Genomic DNA, 18,651 nt, shown 5'->3' with positions numbered 1-18,651 from the left:
TGGCAGGTCCCCATCTTTTTCTCCACCAGGCTTGTTTTGCAGGAAGAAAATGACTATGCCCCTGTGACAAATCTCAAGTCATGACAGGCTTTAATCCATTTAGCATTCTCAGTTATTTTTAGTCCTTTAGGTTATTAACCAGGAAAGAATTTAATTAAGAAATATGAACAAAAGGAATAACAGTGTTTATTAAAATTAAAGAGTATCAGGAAAAAATCAATGGAGTCTTGTCATATTATCAATGACTTTCATTTTCAATTTTGTAACAACCGAATTACTGTGTTTAAGCTATTGATTTCATTTATTACAAAGCTAATAATATAATGATTTGATTCTATGATTAATTAGCTAGTAGTCTCCATTTTCTGAGATTTTGTTTTATTTTAAACACAGAATTGAAGCAGAGAAGGTATTGTGTATCTTGTAAAAGCTTCTGGTAAACATTTAGACCATTAACTGCATCCATTCCTGGCTCAGAGAATATTACATTTATGGGAACCCTTGATGAGTGTGGGTATAACTTGGTGTATTTGTGAAAGAGGCATACAGACAGAAGTAATACAATGTAAGTAGAGTGATTTACAGAGGAAGTTAAAGGAGGTATGTATGCCTCCCACACATAATAATATGGAACAGTAGAATGGCAAATCCATGTTGATGGAGTTAGCAATAAACTTTCAAACAAACCCAGCTAGTATAACCAAGAGAACATCTGAGTAGAAGAGGATATTTAAATACCTACCAAGACACACACACACATTTAGATAGATAGATAGATAGATAGATAGATAGATAGATAGATAGATAGATAGATAGATAGATAGATATAATCTGCTTAATTGAGCAATCTCAGTTCAATGGGATAATACTATAGTCATTTTTAATTTTTTCCAATCACTCCATCCAGCAATGCTTAGTCATCTCATCTATGTTTTGTGCACATCCTGTAACTTTTGGGTCACTTTCAGTTAAAATAATCCATTCAAATCTAATCTCATGTTTGGTCTAAATCTCTTCTCTCCCCAATCCACTGCAGACGCCAAGATTTTGATTTGAGCTTGGAGTAGGAATAGGAAGGACATAGTCTGGTCTTTTTTTTCTTCCCCCACGCAAGCACCCTGGAGAAGAATAAAGTCATGAGTGGATTCTAGGGATCCCTCTCCTGTTTTCCTTATGAACCTAATGCCCCCATTGTTGGGGGCTAGTGTGAGGAAGGGGGGGCAGAGATTTTTCTTCCTTAATGGGCTGCCTGGTGGTGGAGGGAAGAGGAAGGCTCCTGACCCCAATTATTGGTTGGTTTTCTTTAGCTATGGGATACTTAATGACGCCAAGCACACAAATGTCAAATGTGAGGCTACACTGCATCCTGTTGCATACATGATCATATATGAATACCCTTTCAAATATACACCCTCTTTCTTGTGCCTGGAAGTATAGAAAAACAAAATGCAGCAAGATTAAATAAATTTAAAACTAGGTGAGAAAAATGAAGCAAGATAAATTTTTGAGTAAAAAATAAGTTGAAGTGAAGCAAGTACATGTATGTCACCCTCTAGAATGGAAGGACCAGCAGGCAGGTGCTCCTGATCTCAGCAGGGCTTGTCCAGGTAGTGGTCAGCCTAGAGGATATATTTTGGTAGTTTTCATACAAATTATTGTTTGATATACAGCTATTTTATCTAGGATTTTTGCAACTATCTATGTTAATAAGAAAGATGTCTTTAAATTTTCTGTTCTTATAATATCCTTGTCTAGTTTGTATCAAAGATGTTTTATCCTCAGAAAATGATTTGCATAGCTGTCCCTCTTTTTTTACTTTCTTAGTTTATATAAGATAGGGAATCTCTGTTCAAAGAAGTTTGGATAAAACTTACTTCTAAAGTTATCTGATGACAATATATTTGATTATCAATCTACTAATTTAATTGTTATTGGTTTATTCAGGTTTTCTATTTACTCCTGAATTAATTTGAAAACATTTATTTCTAGAAAAGTATCCATTATGTATGTTTCGTATGTGTTGTTTTTTTTTAAAGATTTATTTTTATTTATTTAATTCCCCTCCCCTCCCCCGGTTGTCTGTTTTCTGTGTCTTTTTGCTGCGTCTTGTTTCTTTGTCCACTTCTGTTGTCGTCAGCGGCACGGGAAGTGTGGGCGGCGCCATTCCTCGGCAGGCTGCTCCCTCCTTCGTGCTGGGCGGCTCTCCTTATGGGTGCACTCCTTGCGCGTGGGACTCCCCTACGCGGGGGACACCCCTGTGTGGCAGGGCACTCCTTGCGCACATCAGCACTGCGCATGGGCCAGCTCCACACAGGTCAAGGAGGCCCGGGGCTTGAACCGCGGGCCTCCCATGTGGTAGACGGACGCCCTAACCACTGGGCCAAAGTCCGTTTCCCTCATATGTATTTTTATAAAGGATGCTCTTACCTCACTCTTGAATGAAAGTTGAGTGGGTATAAAATTCTGTCTAGGTTGACAGTTATTTTCCCCTAGCACTTTGAACTACAACTGGACACAAAATACCAGTTTCCCAAACTGTGATCTGCATAATACTAATCCACCACATGATACATAACACACAAATACACGAAAGAAGGAACCACAGTCAAATGTGGAGACATTGCATATATGCTGATTCAGATGCACATTTGTATAACTAAAGCCTTAGAATTGTCCAATAAGAAAGAAATCTGTTTCACCTTGTAGAACCCAGTGCTTCTTATCAGAATTCTTTTTTCTTAGAACTATGAACATCACATAGAAACCAGTTTGGGAGATGCTACAGTACACTGGTTTAATTACTAAGCATCAGTAAATAACTTGATTAGAATGGCTCCTCATCATACTATGTGGTAGTCAGGGTTCTCTAGGGAAACAGAACCAACAAGAGACATCTGTAAATAGTATGAGATTTTACACAGTTTTCTCACTTGACTGTGGGAATGTACAAGTCTAAGTTCCGTAGGGCAGGCTGCAAACCAGGGACTCCAATGAAAGTCTTTCTTGAGTTTCCAGGAGACACTGGCTGTCTGAAGAAGAGATGGGGATTCTTTCTCTGAATGCGGAAATCACTTCTCCTTTTAAGGCCTTAAACTGATTGGATAAGATGTCACTCACTGCTGGCAGCAATCTCCTCAGTTAATTGTAGATGGAACTAACAGTCTATGCAATCAACTGATGAATGATTAAAGTCCATGAAATACTGTTTACAGTTAGCCCCGTGATCGCTTGACCAAATAACTGGGCACCACTACCTGGCCAAGTTGACATATTAACTTAACCATCACATACTGTTGCTTACTCTAATTTAGATGGTTGTGTTTAGGTTTCCATTGCCGTGCAACAAATTACCACAAATTTAGTGGCTTAGCCCAACAGCCATTCATTTATTTAGGAGTCTGAGGCTCAGGGCCTGGCTGTCACATAGAGAGTCCAGAGATTCAGGTCTCCTGAGTATATACACCAACCTGAGTGGCAGCCACAGGTTCAGTAAAAGTGACAGAAGAGGCATGTATAGAAAGGTCACATCTGAGTCCAACTCCATCACACTCAGGAATACAAACTTCAAAGTAGGGCCACCTGACATGGCACTTAACTCCAGAGTCATCTGCCATGACCATAGAACCTGTGGGTCTCTGTAGTCCTCAGGAGAAACCAGTACCTGTGGTTGTATCTACTTTGGCTGCCTCTGGGACCCTGCTGAAGCATCCGTAAGTGTAACCCCTCTGATGACCTCCCAACTCTTTTTTGGAGACTCATAGCCATATAAATTCATTTGTCCTTTCCATTTCCCCCTTTTATTCAAGGCCCAAAAGCAGCTTTTAACACCCAATATTACATGTAGGCTGAGATATTCTGCTGGGCTGGCTTGACTGTTTTATTCAAGGTCTTTTTCTTGTTACATCATCAGATTGTGCTTGGTAGTAATCCCTCAGTGCCAGGGAGGCTCATCCTCAGGAGTCATGTCTTACTCTGGAGGGGAAGGTAATGCATTTACATGCTGAGTTTGGCTTAGAGAATGGCCACATTTGAGCAACATGGAGGCTCTCAGGAGGTAACTCTTAGGCACCCTGCAGCTGTAGGCCTAGTTGAAATTTCAGGCTCACAGGCTCATAAGCATAGTCATCAGTATCAAGGGCTCATTGTTGGACCTTCCTTCTTTATTGGTCTTTGCCATTGCACTTGGGGGATTGTTACTGTTCCATTGGGGAATGTGATAGAGCTCCCTTGGCTAGGAACTCAGCACTCCCTCAGTTGTCATTTTTAACTATAACTACTATGAGAACATCCAAACATTTTTATGTACCCTATATACATGCCCTGGTGAACTCCCTCCCAACTATGTGCCCCTTACCAATAACACCCCACACCAATGTCCCTCCCCTGCCATAGTTGAACCTCTCTGAGTCCAAAACGTCTTCAAAAAGGAAGCCTAATATATTGCCAAGTTTCATTAATAGTAAAATGGAATATAATGAGGGATTTAAAGGTTAGATACAGAATACATACTAATTTAGAAAAATTAAAAAATAAATTGGGGTATCAAAAAGTGAAAAAATAAAAAAGCTTTGTTTTTGACATTTTATCTTTCATCACTGCAATAGGTGTTACCCTGTATGTACAGTGGCAATGAAATTTCTTTCATTTCTTCCTCAGTGTCTACATCCTTTCTTTCTTTTTTTTTCTAATTATTAAGTTTGTCTTCACAAAAGTTTTAGATCACAGTAATTCACATATATAATATAGGGTACTCCCACACATCCAACATCAAACACATTGTCCCTTCCACAGCAATGATCTTATTACATGTTAATATTATATTTGCTGCAGCTGATGTGCAGATATTGAAACATAGCTTTCAAACATGGTTCCATTTGGGTTTACATTATGGTTTATATTTTAGACTCTACAATTTTCTAAATTATTAATTATCTTATGTTTTACATTATGGTTTACATTTTAGCCTATAGACTTCTATACATTTTTGGTGTAATTTAACAACAGCCATTTATTATCTCTGTTGTCTGGGCTCAGCATAGATGGGTTCTCTGCTTGGGGTCTCACAGACTGAAATCAGGGTAGTGGCCGAGCTGTGTTCTCATTCTTCTGTTGTTCTTGAGGCAATAGGTTTGTCTCATTTCCAAGCTCAATCAGGTTGTTGGCAGAATTCAATTCCTTGCGGATTATTGGCTGAAAGTAGCTCTCAGCTCCTAGAGGCTGCTCTCGGGTCCTTGTCACATGGCCCTCTCCATCATTAATATCAGTGATGGAGAATCTCCCTTGCATTGAATCCCTCTCACACTTTCAGTCTCTCTGACTTCAGGAAGGGCCCAGTCCTTTTGAAGGGGTCGCCTGATTAAGTCAGACCCAGATAATCTCCCTTTGATGAAGTCAAACCTAACCATGGGATCGAGATCCATCATATTTATAGGCCCTGCCTACACTCAAGAAGTGGAGCATATACAGGATGTGTACAGCAGGGGACAGGAATCTTGGAAGTCGTAGAAGAATTCGACCTGCCACAATTATCTTTCCATGCCAGTCTGTGGGGGTTGGAGAGGTTGGAGAGGAACATCCTACCCCCATATGAAAGGCACCTGCAAGAACTTCATTTTGCTTTCTTTTCAGAAGAGTCCATCTCTGTGATATAATATAATTCTTGGATTTTCTACCACAATACTGGTGTGACTTGGACACTGAATGTATAATACATTTTAACTCACACTCAACCTTGGATTGTATTCCACTTTCTCTGCATCAATACCTTATGGAGTGGAATTACCTCAGGGAGCAGCCATTTATTCATTCCCTCATTTATGGATGTGTTCAATACACAGGTTCATGTGGTTTCTGTCCACAAAGAGCTTTACTAAAACATATATTACATTCATCCCCATGAACCACAAGCATGTAAGGAACTTTGTAAGTACTATAGAGGAGATATGAAAGCAGAAAAAAGAGCTGCTGTCTCTGTTGGTGGTTGCCAAAGTTGGAAAAGTCTACACAGAAGAAATTTTATTTGAATAGGGTTCTGAATGAAGAGCAGGATTTTGGCATGGCATAGAAATTGAGAAAGAATGTTCTAGGTAAATAGTAAGTATGGGAAACATTTGAAAGAAAATGCAGTCTGCAAGGACCAAGTGTAATAAATGAAAGTAGAAAGGTATGCCATGATAGGAAATGAGGTGAAGTTATTATGCAAGATAATGAAATGATCAGATTTCAGACCTGATTTCATGTCAACTGGAAGGGGAGAAGCTGAAGACAGTGAAAACAGTTAGGAGGTTATTACAAAGGCAAGGAAATGATAAGGGCTGTACCTGGAGCAGTACAGCAGCTATGAGGAGGAGCAAATGGACTCTAGAGTAAGAGAGCTGGGAGACACTGTGACTGATTAGATCAGGGCTCCCCAAGATAGGAAAAGCTGTCAGGGTTGACCAAGGTGTACAGATGGGGAACTACCCTGGTAAAGATGGCAATTTACCTAGAAAACGCATGCAGAAGGTGAAACTGGAGTCGTGGGTCTTTTCTTTCTTCTCTTTTAGGGGCATGATCACATAGGCATAGAAAGGTTTCCAATCTAGTAATCTAATCTCATCCCCTCTTTATATGTGTCTAAGTAAAATCATCTCCAGGAACTGGATGATGAGAGATACAAATAGAAATACATATAAACTTTAATATTTTATGTTATGTATAATATTTATTTTTTTGTCTTTATTTTTTTAATGTTACATTCAAAAAATTTGAGGTCCCCATATCCCCCACCCTCTTCACCCCTCTCCTCCCCCCATAACAACAACCTCCTCCATCATCATGAGACATTCATTGCACTTGGTGAATACATCACTGAGCACCACTGCACCTCATGGTCAATGGTCCACATCATAGCCCACACTCTCCCACAGTCCACCCAGTGGGCCATGGGAGAACATACAATGTCCGGTAACTGTCCCTGCAGCACCACCCAGGACAACTCCAAGTCCCGAAAACGCCCCCACATCACATCTCTTCCTCCCACTCTCTACCCCCAGCAGCTACCATGGCCACTTTCTATTCATGAACTATTGTGATTAGTAATCGAAGAAAATGTATAATATTTATTTATGTACACATTTTACATTTATACACACACAAAGACCTTGCTTCCTGTTCTGCCAAGCCACAAGTAAATAGCATGCCTGACTTTGCCATAGCAGTGCCTTTAAATAAAATTATTATTAATCTGTTCGTGGCTGAGGAATCTTGGAACTTTAGATGGAGACAATGGAGGCCCAGTCAAGATTATTATTTGCTATTATGCACAAGAAGAAATTTAAACTTTCCATATTTCACAAATTTGTAAAAGCAGGCTTTCCCTTTCAAAGCAGTGGGGTTTCTTGCAGTGACAAGGCTCAGTAGTAGGATCATCTCTGGCACTTCCTTCCTGGGATAAAATCAAGCTACACAGAGCCCAGGAGGGGCAGGTCTTCTCCTGTGCCCAGACTCCAAGGACTCCAGTTCCTAACAGAAAGCACTGTTACGTTGCTACTGAGAGAGAAAAAAATCGCTCTCGATTCAATTATTACTTTTCTAATGCAGTTGTTTCTCTATTGTTATTCTCAACTGAGGCAGCACTATTTTTGAGTGTCATTTTTAAATCCAATGAATAGTGCTACCTGAATTGAAAATCAAGTACCATAGAAGCTTTTAAGGAAGACTAGCTGCAGTTTGCATGCTCCATTTACTTCTTATCTGCTCCTCCTCCTCCTTGGAGAACTTTTGTACAGGAAGCACAAAGCCCAGCCCATTTAAAGTCTATTAGTAATAAATAGCACTATTGTCCAAATGGTAGCAGGTAGTATCTTGTGAGCAGAGCTGGTGCTTTATTTTCCCCCTATGTCTGACTGCAAGAAAGGAGAGGCAAGAGTAGATCCCCACTCTCCTTACATATCCTGGCCTATACCTATAATGGTGAAAGCCACTCTTACCCCATACCAAAGGACAAACATGGCTTCTAAATGGTGGTATTGCCTGACTCCCGTACATCCTACCTCTTCAAACTCAACACGATGCAATTAACCATTTGTACTTTTTTTTTTTTTAATTCTAAGCTTTCCTGAATTCCCTAAATGTATGAATGGCCATAAATGAATTGCTGTTTTCTGCTTTCTGGGACTGGAGTCATCTGTTCTCATAACCCTCCCTAAACACCTAAGTGAAAATACTTACCAAATCATGTTGAATAAGTCTCTGAAATTTCTCACAACTACTCCTCCTTTTCATTTATAGTCTTACTCTCAAGTTGACATCCTTAGTATTTTAGCTACATTGAGGCAATCTTCATTTACTCCCATCCCATTATTTACCATCAGTGAAGACTTTTCTACATTGTTTTACCATCTTCTTCCCTTTCCATCCTTATCCTGGGTGACCTCAGGGTCCACACGAATGACCTATCAGATATCCTGGTTTTGTTGAGCTCTTCAATCTCATTGATTTTCACTTTCACTCATCATCGGCCAGCTAACCCAGCACTTATACGCTGCATCTTTAACCCACTAAAATCTTAAACTCTCCAGATTTCTCTTTATAACCTTCTATCCTTCCATATCCATCCCTATTTCCATCATTCCTGTTCCTCATTATCTTGGATGTTCATTCAGTCAGCCTTCTCTTTAATTCCCAAACAAGGCATGATCTTAATCTTGACCTGTGTTGCTGTGGATATGAACTCATGAAAAAATAGGATCTTTTGAAGATGTTATTTTAGCTAATGTATAGCCTGACTGAATCAGGGTGGAGCCTAATCCATACAACTTATAAAGAGAAGAAACTGGAAGCCAGAAGTCAGAGAAGGCCACGTAGACAGAAGCTGAAAGTCAGTGGAAACCAGAAGAGCAGACACAAGGAGAGGACAATGCCATGTGACCAAAGACTGAGTGCCAGTCAAGGGACCCCAAGGATTATGGCTAGCCAGGACTAGAACACCACAGACAACCAGGAGAAAACATGGGCTTGCAGATGCCTTGATTTTGTACTTTCAACCTCTAAAACCATGAGACAATAAACACTTGTTTTTTAAGCCAACCCATTTTGTAGTATTTGTCATAGCAGCCCTGGGCAAACTAAGACATCTAGCAATCAGCCCTCCCACATGGCCTTGTCTCATCTTTGCTGACCTTTGCTGTCTTGTCCCTTCTGTTGAATTTGTCCTGCAGACCTCAGCAATGGATGAGTCTAAATGTCCATCTTCAGTACACCTAACCAGCACTGCTAGATAATACCACACAACCTGGTTGATTGGTGGCATAATGCAGTCACATCTCCAAAGTTAAATCTGGAGCCATCTGGCACACAGAATTCACTCACATTCACTTTTACTATAATAGCTTGTATTAGTTTCTCAAGGTTGCAGTAACAAATTGCCATTATTGAGTGGTTTCAAACAACATAAATTTACTCTCTCACAGTTCTGGAGATTAGAAGTCTGAAATCAAAGTGTCAGCAGGGCCACACTCCCTGTGAAAATTCTAAAAAGAATCCTTCCTTGCTTCTTTCTACCTTCTGGTTTCTCCAGGTGTTCCTCTGCCTACATCTTCACATCACCACCTTCTCTTCTGTGTCTCTGTGTCCTCTCTTCTGATATGGACACCAGTCATGGGATTTAGCACCCCCCAAATCCAGGATGATTTCAACTTGAGTTCTTTAACTAGTTACATCTGCAATGACCCTGTTTCTGGGTGGACATGATTGGGGGAGGGGTGTCACTATTACTCTTCATCCCCTTTCACAGCTATTTCAGACTTTTGCTGCTTTCCTGGAATTCCCATTCAATAACCTTCATTTTCATGCTCTGAAAATGACTTTGCTCCTTATGTTGCAAAGAAAAAGGAGATTATAAGTGAGTAATTTCCTCAGCACCCTACTTATCTCTCCTTCCTTCACCTTACCTGCATCTGTGCCCATTCTTACCACTTTCCTTCCATCTCAGGTACAGCAAATCCTGCTACATTTTCTCTTGATAGGGTTTCTACCAACTTCTCGAGGACATCCCTCTATCTTTTCTTATCCTCCCAGTCCTGCATTACCCAATTTTGATGCTTTCTTCTTTTTTGCATTTATACCTTTCCCAGCTTCAAAATTTTAAGTAACAATAATACTCTTTCATCAGTCCTTCATTCTTCTCCTTCATTTCATATATAGCTTTATTAAGAGCTTACAATCTCTTTTTTTACTGTCTTATTTTTTTTTTCACAATCTTTAATTCTCTTGACCATCTCCATGAAAAGGCTTTCCGAAGATCGCCCGTGTATTTTTTGGCTAAATCAAGCGGATGGATTTCAGTATTGACTGTACTTGAGTTCTGTGCAACACTTGAGTTTCCTCTCACTGTTCTTTATGAGTTTGTGTGAAGTCATGATTCTCTACCCTGGTTGTATATTAGAATCACTGAGAAGCTTTAAACATTCCCAATGCCCAGCTCCACCACGACAGATTCTAATTTACTTAGTCAAGAATAGACCAGGAACGGGTATCTTTATTAAATTTCCTCAGATGATTCTAATGAGAGCCACAGCTAAGAACCACTGTGCAAACCACCTGTGCTTAAATAAAAGTTTAATTTTTAACCAAAAGGATATTTAACACCATAGAGATACTGTATGTGTGAAAAAGAACATCTTGTGGAGGGGAGAAAAAACCCAGGAACTGCCAGTGACTTTAAGAAAACATCCTGATAAGCTGACCTCAGTGTCCCATACAGGCTATGTTACCAAGAAGCATCCTCATCTTAGTAACAGTTGTTATTATGAAAATAATATATGCTCATTGTAGACAATATGGAAAATACAGAATAGGAAATTGGCAGAAACATAACCTTACTTTGTAAAACAACTGCAATTAAAATTTGTAATTTTTTTCAGTCTCTTCTCTTTCATGTAATTTACATTATTGTGATCATGAATCATATATAATTATATTTTTTGCCTTTTTTCAGTTGACATTTGTATTAGTTAGCCAAAGGGATGCTGATTCAAAATATCAGAAATTGGTTGGTTTTTATAAAGGGTATTTGTTTGGGGTAGGATCTTACAGATACCAGGCCATAAAGCATAAGTTACTTCCCTCACCAAAGTCTATGTTCAAGTGTCGGAGCAAGACGGCTGCCAACATCTGTGAGGGTTCAGGCTTCCTGGGTTCCTCCCTTCCAGGGTCTTGCTTCTCTCTGGGCTCAGGGTTCCTCTCTACCTGGGGCTTGCTTCTCTTTCCTCTGTGAGCTTACTTCCCAGGGCTCCAGCTTAAAGCTTCAGCATCAAACTCCAATGGCAAAACTCTGTCCTTTGCCATGGGGTGGGAGTGGGGACTCAATGCCCTAATGATGTGGCCCAATCAAAGCCCTAATCATAGCTTAATCATGCCCAGGTACAGAGCAGTTTACAAACATCATCCAATATCTATTTTTGGAATTCATAACTATGTCAAACTGCTACATTGTAAAACCAGCATTTTCTATCTTATTATAATATAATGCATTATAATTATATATTAAGTAATATATAAGATGTTTAATTTATTGCCATTTAGAAAAGTTTAAACTATTCTATCATACTTACACAGCACAATGTACCTAACCAATTGTTGGACATTGAAGTAAGAAGATCTCTTATGATGCACTCTAGGATTGAATTACTGGACCAAAGACATAGAAAACATACAAGTTTAGAGGACCTACAACAGGTATAGGGGCTGGACTCTCACTCAGGCAAGACTTCTGAGAACTGTACCTATTCCTGCACTAGATGCTTGGCTTCGCATGTCCTTAAATTCAGCTTTGTTAGTACTAGGAATGACTGGTTTTTAGGACTCACACAGGAGTTAACTAAAATTAATTTATAATAGGAATTAAAACCACCACATGGAGGGTGTGGAAATCATTAGGGCTGTTTGCCAAATACTTGTATTCTCACTGCTCACATACTCTGTAGGACCATACTTCCTGCTCCCTGTGGCTAGCTGAAGCATGTTTCTAGTTCTGATTTAGAATAGTCTTGGAAAGAAGCATTATTTGCAAAAGGAAGACCCTCTGGGGGTCTCTTTCCTTTTGTCACTCTGACTGGCCATTTTTGAGAGGGTGTCTGCTCCATCATCCTCATTCGCTGAGTGACTTATGAGCATAGCCCTTTGCCAGCCCACAAGGGAAGTGTGAGCAAGGAATAAAACTTTATTTTCATAAGAGATTGAGATTTAGAGGTTGGTTGTTACTGCAGCATGCCCTAGCCCATCCTGACTGTTATACAGGAGACACTAACATTAGCATGTCCAACATAGTTTATCTCTAAATAAAAACCAACTAAAGCTAAGAGATTGTGTTAAAAATTAATCAGAATAAAATTAAGTATTGTATATTTCAGCTGTTTCACAGCCTGTGATTAAGGTAGTCATCTTCACACTCAGGATAGCCTTGCTAATATTACTGAATATTCAAGGTCAGTTAAGACTTCCTTATTGTGGATAGTCTGGTGTGATCATAGCCAGCATTTGCCCACCTGAGTCTCCTTTTCAACATTTTCATTGTTGACCAAGTTGACCGATGGCCATAGTCTTCCTTTAATTGCTATTGGTGTTTTTTATCTTATTTTTAAGTATGCTATTTATAAAGCTAACAGTTTAGAATCGAATGAAATACAATATGAAAGATCTGCTTTCTCCCCTTCCCTGCCCACTCACCCCCTAGAGTGTAGCCCTGTAGGCATTTTCTCTGTGGTTCAAAGTTTGAATGGGACTCCATTCTTCATATTCTTCTACCAGTTCCTTTTTCAGTTAACTTCTTAAGGATATTTTCACATCAGTGCATGCTGATTTACCTGTCTGTTTTTAACAACTGCAGAGTTCTCTGTTTCGTAGGTTTACCATACATCATTAACTGCTGTCCTATTGATATTTCTGGTTCTTTCCTGTCTTTTGCTATTGTTAATAGTACTCCAATGAACATTTTTACAAAATATATCTTTTGCACACTTGTGTAAATTAATCTAGAGGGAAAATTTCTAGAAATAGAAATCTGGGTGTAACAGCCTTTGCAGTTTATAAAGGGTAAATAATGCCAAATTCCCTTCCTAAAAGGTCGGGTCAATTTACATTTGCATCAGTACAATTCACATCAACACCCTGTGAGAGTTCTTATGGGTCTCCCAACCCCACAAGCCTTAAACTTTTATAAATTTCTGCCATCCTAATCATAAAAATAGGTACTGATTTCCAGGTGAGTCTGTGCTTGTCTTTTCTTTAAATATGTTAATACTTTTCATCAAGGATGGCTGAGGCCTGGGTGACATCCATTCTCTTTAAGGGATATTGCTTATGTCTAAGTACTGAAGAAGCACCTCAGTGTTGCCCCTCATTTCCTGAATCACTAGGGGCCACCGCATTTCTAAGACCTCTATAATAATTGCAGCTGGGGTCTTATACGCATCACCCAAGGTCGTTGGACAGGGAATTGCCAGCCCTTGCACATCGCAGTTTATTGATGTGCCATATTCTTTCATTGCAGCAATTCAGCTTTGTGTCCTTGCCTACTGATGTCCTGGAAATCGAGGTGAAGGACAAGTTTGCCAAGAGCCGCCCCATCATCAAGCGCTTCTTGGGAAAGCTGTCGATGCCCGTTCAGAGACTGCTGGAGAGACACGCCATAGGGTAAACCTGTGACTGAGATCTCAGTGTCACTAGTCTTCAGCCACCAGGCCATGCCCAGGGGAGGCTTGTTGGCTGCAATCATGTAGTCTCAGAGAGACTCAAACTAAGATAGTGTCGTTTTATTTCCTTGGTTTCTCCCCATTCATTATGTTGCTCAAGTCACAGCATTCAATTAAACAAGTCCTTCCCCTTCCCCTTTGTGTATCATTGGTTACTCATACCAGAAGTAAAAAAAATCCTAAGACATAGTATTAAAAGAAGCCCTTAAAGCAACATTTTTCTGTATAGGTAAAAATTAAAGCTTGCTTTACTATGAAAAATATTATTTCATTCATACTTGTCTTATGCATAAGATTAATCATTGGTCACATTTCCATAACAAGATGAAATGCTGTATTACTAGGGTAATATTACTTAGAAAATGCTAGTATTTATCAAAATCACCAGGTAATACGTATGAAAACAAAGGAGGCATGAACTCTCATGGGAGGGAGAGTAATTGCATTTTTCACAGAATTCAATTGTGTATGAGAATATGCTTCTGTGTTTTGTATCTTTAACATTTGTGTCCACTCATTAAAATGAGCTGTACTAGGGTAAAATAATTTTGTGTAATATATATTTTCTTAGGTTACAGCAGCTATATTTGAAGATAGTAGGTATAGCTCTCTGGCCACAAACATATATGCTTCAATACAGTGTACTCCGTAGAAGGATATCACAGGAAAGGGAAATAAATATTCCAAATTTCCAAATGCCTCAGCTGCAGCTCTTTGGATTTTCAGAGACTTTGAGATTATGGATAGTTATCATAACTACAAGAATTTAGAACCTTATGGCTTGTGTGCAGCTGTGTATGCACATAAACAGGCAGTGAACTCTCAGGCTGAAGGGAGCTGACATTCTGTAACTTCACTTGCGTGTCAAACACAGTGAGAAGCACTTCTATTCATGGTTGTGAAGAGCAAACAAATAAATGTATATACACACATATACACGTACATATATACAGAAATATACACATTCAAATACACATAACAAATCTAACACCGTTCCTAGCACATTTTGGGACCAAAACCAAAAAGGAATGGCATTCCTTGTAATTTTTATTTCATTTAGTCCTCGTGATATTTTGTGACCATCTATATGAGGAAGAGGAGGCTTAGAAAGGACAAATCGGTCCCCAAGAGCTCAAATCTTGGGAGTGACAGAAATGCCACACCTGCCTCTCTCCAAAGCCCAAGCATCTTCCCTTACGACAGGCTCCTCACACGGTACCTGGGACTAAGTCTTTTGTCTAACATTGTCTGCTCTCTTCAGTTCTCTTCTTACCTGTCTCGTTGTCTTCTCTCACAGCTGTTAATGTCTCTGGAGGGCAAAAAGAGGGGCCATGTGGGATTTGGGTACCCCAGCACCAAGCACCTGCTGCCCACGGTGCTTTAGATATTCAGTCATCTGTTAAACTGCCCCTTTGCCCCTCTTGGCTACAGTCACTGAGTGAACCCACCTCCTCTTCCATACTGAGTACCGTTCACTCATCTTTCTGGAAATTACCTCATCCTCCTGCCTCCTCGTGTGGAAGGGCACATGCGCAGGTACTAAGGTAGGCAAGGGTCTTCCATATCAGAAGAAGGTTAGCTATCATTTTCCCACAGTGTTCTTGCCAGTCTAGGGAAAAGAGGAGCACAGACCTCGGAGTGTAATTGAGCATAGATCTGGGAGAATGCAACAGCCAGCCTTGGAAGTGTTCTCCCACCACCACTGATGAAGTAGCAGGCTGCCCCCTAGTGGCTGGAGGAATGACTCCTCTTCCAAGATGGCAGGTGGTTCTCAATTTAGGGAAGTCCCTGGAGGCCACAATGGCAGTGCTGTCCACTCCAAAGGTGTCCAGTGTAGATACAAGTGTTGGGATGATGGCCAGGGATGCAGTGGTCAGTTACCAAAAGCAAATCTACCTCCCCTCTGTTCTCAGCAAATACATTCCCATTAAATCCGCTGGCATGCCCTGCTTTGAAAACCTTTGGCTCCAGCCACACTGGCAGTCTCCCTACCCACCAATATTAGCTCTTGTCCTTTATAGATGCACCTTTCTATGTTCCCCCAATTCCATCACCTCCTTGCCATAACATCCCATCCCCTCAGTTGGCTCTCTGAGTTCCCTGATATCCTCTAATCCTGTCTACCTCATCTTCCCATTATCTCATGATCCTGCCTTATCCCCATAGCTTAATATAAGTTATGTAAAGGATACAGAGTTGATCCTTTGTATCAACTGAAGCACTCTTGACATTGCAGGTGCTCAAAAAATATTTGTTGGTTAAGTGGACGAACAGCAAAGAAAAGAAAACCCTGGAAGACGAATGCAAAGCATAATCAATTAGAATTTTGTGTTCTAAGTAAACAAAACATTGAGGCTCTTTCTCCCTTTCCTGCATATAATCACTTTGTTTAATAGACTTCCAAGAAGTTCCAAACACTATCCCAAGGCTTATCAAAGGAAAATATTTGAATCAGTGGATCATTGGGATGTATATTTTTTAGTTTTATGATACCGGTATTTTCTTAAAAGATACATGGAAACACGACTAGCCAGTGATTTTTCTTTTTAGTTGAATGTCCCAAATGAATAAATAGAATGAATTCAGAACCAAATGAGTCACAATTGGTTTTGGAATATGGCTTTGTTATTATTGACATTGACTTGTTAAATCCTGAATATGCCAAGATAGTTACTTCTCCTATTTAGGCCAAGGTAGTTTACTCTGCAGAAGCTACATTGTAGATGAAAATATAACAGCAAAGACTCAGGCAGATACCCTCTGGGTGGCTTACTTTTCAGTCATTTCTTTTTATCCCCTGAGTGGGTAAATGGGATGGTACCAGAGCCTAGGGTGGGGCATTGTGATCTCTATATGTGGAAGCCCTGGAATTGGATAAATTGGGGTTATAGGCAAATGATGCTAGCCTGGAATCTTGCTTCACTATATCCTGAAGTTGGTCCCATTCCATAGCATCCAGTCTCTCCAGTAACCATGATGGCATCTTTTCTTGGGCATTTTATATCAAAGGATCCATCCCTGCATCTGCTGGTGCTGTCCATTATTAGCTGAAAAATGGCACCCTGCATAGGAAAAGCAGGTAAAGGATATCCATATCTTTTTTGATTTAGAGCATGGGTTGGCAAACTTTTTCTGTAAATGGCCAGATAGTAAATATTTTAGGCTTTGTGGGCCATTTGGTCTCTGTCACAACTAAACCCTGCCACTGCAGGGCACACGCATCCACAGGCAATATATAAGTGAATGAGATGGCTGTGTTCCAATAAAACTTAATTTGTGGATTTTGAATTTTATATCATTTTTACATGTCACAAACATTATTCTTTTAATTTTTCTTCAACCATTTAAAAATGTAAAAAACATTCTTAGCTCACAGCTGTGCAAGAACAAGTGATAGGCTGGGTCTGGTCCATAGGCCATGGTTTGCTGACTCCTGGTTTTGAATGTTAGATAAGGATTTCTTGGAAGATTTTCATCCCTACTGAGCATCTTGGCCTTCGGATCATCTCCTATGTATCCGAGCCATCCATGCTAAGCAGATTATCACCTCCTGTTAGCAGGTCTTCCCCGGGCTTAGCTGCCTCACACACTGGGGTCTTCAGGAGATATATGGACCAGATCTGTGATGCTCCCTATTTCCTTCTAGGGATAGGGTGGTCAGCTACACACTTGGCCGCAGGCTTCCAACAGATCATGTGAGTGGACAGCTGCAATTCCGATTTGAGATCACTTCCTCCATCCACCCAGGTATTTTCAGCATGAACTTCATGTCTTATCCTAGGCTAGTGGCATATTGTATTTCTCTAAAATACAATAACCATGGTTCTCTCCAGAAATGTCCTAGGTTTGTGGTTCTCTATCGTCTCCATTTGAGACCCAGAAGCCAATGATCTGTTCTGGAAACCAGGTTGCTGTCCCCTTGATTGAGAGGCTCCTCTTCATTCTGATGACCCAAAGGTAGAGGGTTAGACAGTGGAGTGGAGGTTGACAATGAGGCCAGCATGGGGATGGAGCCATGTCTAATTTATCTGTTTACTCCCAGCATCCATCACAGTCCCTGGCACACAGGAGGTACCCAGTAGATGTTTAATAACTGAATACATGAATGAATCTCTTCCTTCCTAGTAATAAGGTATGGACTAACCAGTAGCTGAAGCATGTCATATTGTTTAAGAAATATGATTATGAGATGGATTTTTCCAGTATCACAGGGACAATGAAAAAATATAAAGTGAGCAGAAAACTTCCGAATCATCCAGTGTTCAGTTTTTTAGCCAAAACATATTTCCAAATAAGAATTCTGAGGTGCCTCATGATTCCAATTTGGTTTTTCTCCTGCAACTCTCATTTTAAGCATAGATCATGCTGAGAATTATTAGTTCTTTCTGAACCAGATGTATGAGTTGCTGTTAAAGGTAATGAAGCTTTTGAGAAATCAGTCTGGAGTTATCACTACCCACTTGTTAAACTCCAGTTATACTTTTCTATATCCAATATACAGCTCAGACTATAAGGAAACATCCTGGGTGTTTTGTTCCTTCAAATTCAGCCTTTCTGTATTCTGAGAATTAAACTGACTTTTCCCCTGGTGTAGCAGGAAGGACTATCTCATGGCCCACCAGAGATATTGTTTTTCTTCAGTGAGTGAATTGTACCTAGTGCACTTGAGATGAGAAAGTTCACATCTGGCAGAGGCCTGATAGAGCAGCTGGGGGAAGGTAGAGGTAAACAGTGGTTGACTATTTCTTGGGTGGTTTCTGCGTGTGGAGTCCTTGTTTATATTTCAATTGCAATAAGCTCTCCACATTGGAAGCTTTCCAGACTGAGCTATTCAATGACTTTGGTGACTCCCATCTATCATCCAGCCCTTTTCTTCTCTCCAGTTGCCTGAAAACCTGGCTTATCCCTTCTGCCACCC

The 18,651-nt window shown here is 40.1% G+C and overlaps 1 protein-coding gene across 5 annotated transcripts in view; it reads left to right on the top strand.

Moving 5' to 3' along the window:
• The window catches only part of HECW1 (HECT, C2 and WW domain containing E3 ubiquitin protein ligase 1), a 442,767-nt gene that overhangs the window by 302,860 nt on the left and 121,256 nt on the right, over positions 1 to 18,651 (top strand). For all 5 annotated transcript variants that reach the window (XM_071215076.1, XM_071215075.1, XM_058296745.2 and 2 more), the window contains 2 exons: positions 13,532 to 13,674; positions 17,380 to 17,480. In XM_071215076.1, the coding sequence (XP_071071177.1) occupies positions 13,532 to 13,674; positions 17,380 to 17,480 (244 nt within the window). The remainder of the gene's footprint in view (positions 1 to 13,531; positions 13,675 to 17,379; positions 17,481 to 18,651) is intronic.

This window comes from Dasypus novemcinctus, chromosome 5 (assembly GCF_030445035.2).
Source record: "Dasypus novemcinctus isolate mDasNov1 chromosome 5, mDasNov1.1.hap2, whole genome shotgun sequence".
Lineage (NCBI taxonomy): Eukaryota > Metazoa > Chordata > Mammalia > Cingulata > Dasypodidae > Dasypus > Dasypus novemcinctus.
The sequence above is the reverse complement of the archived record's forward strand: the minus strand, read 5'-3'. Positions and strand labels throughout refer to the sequence as shown.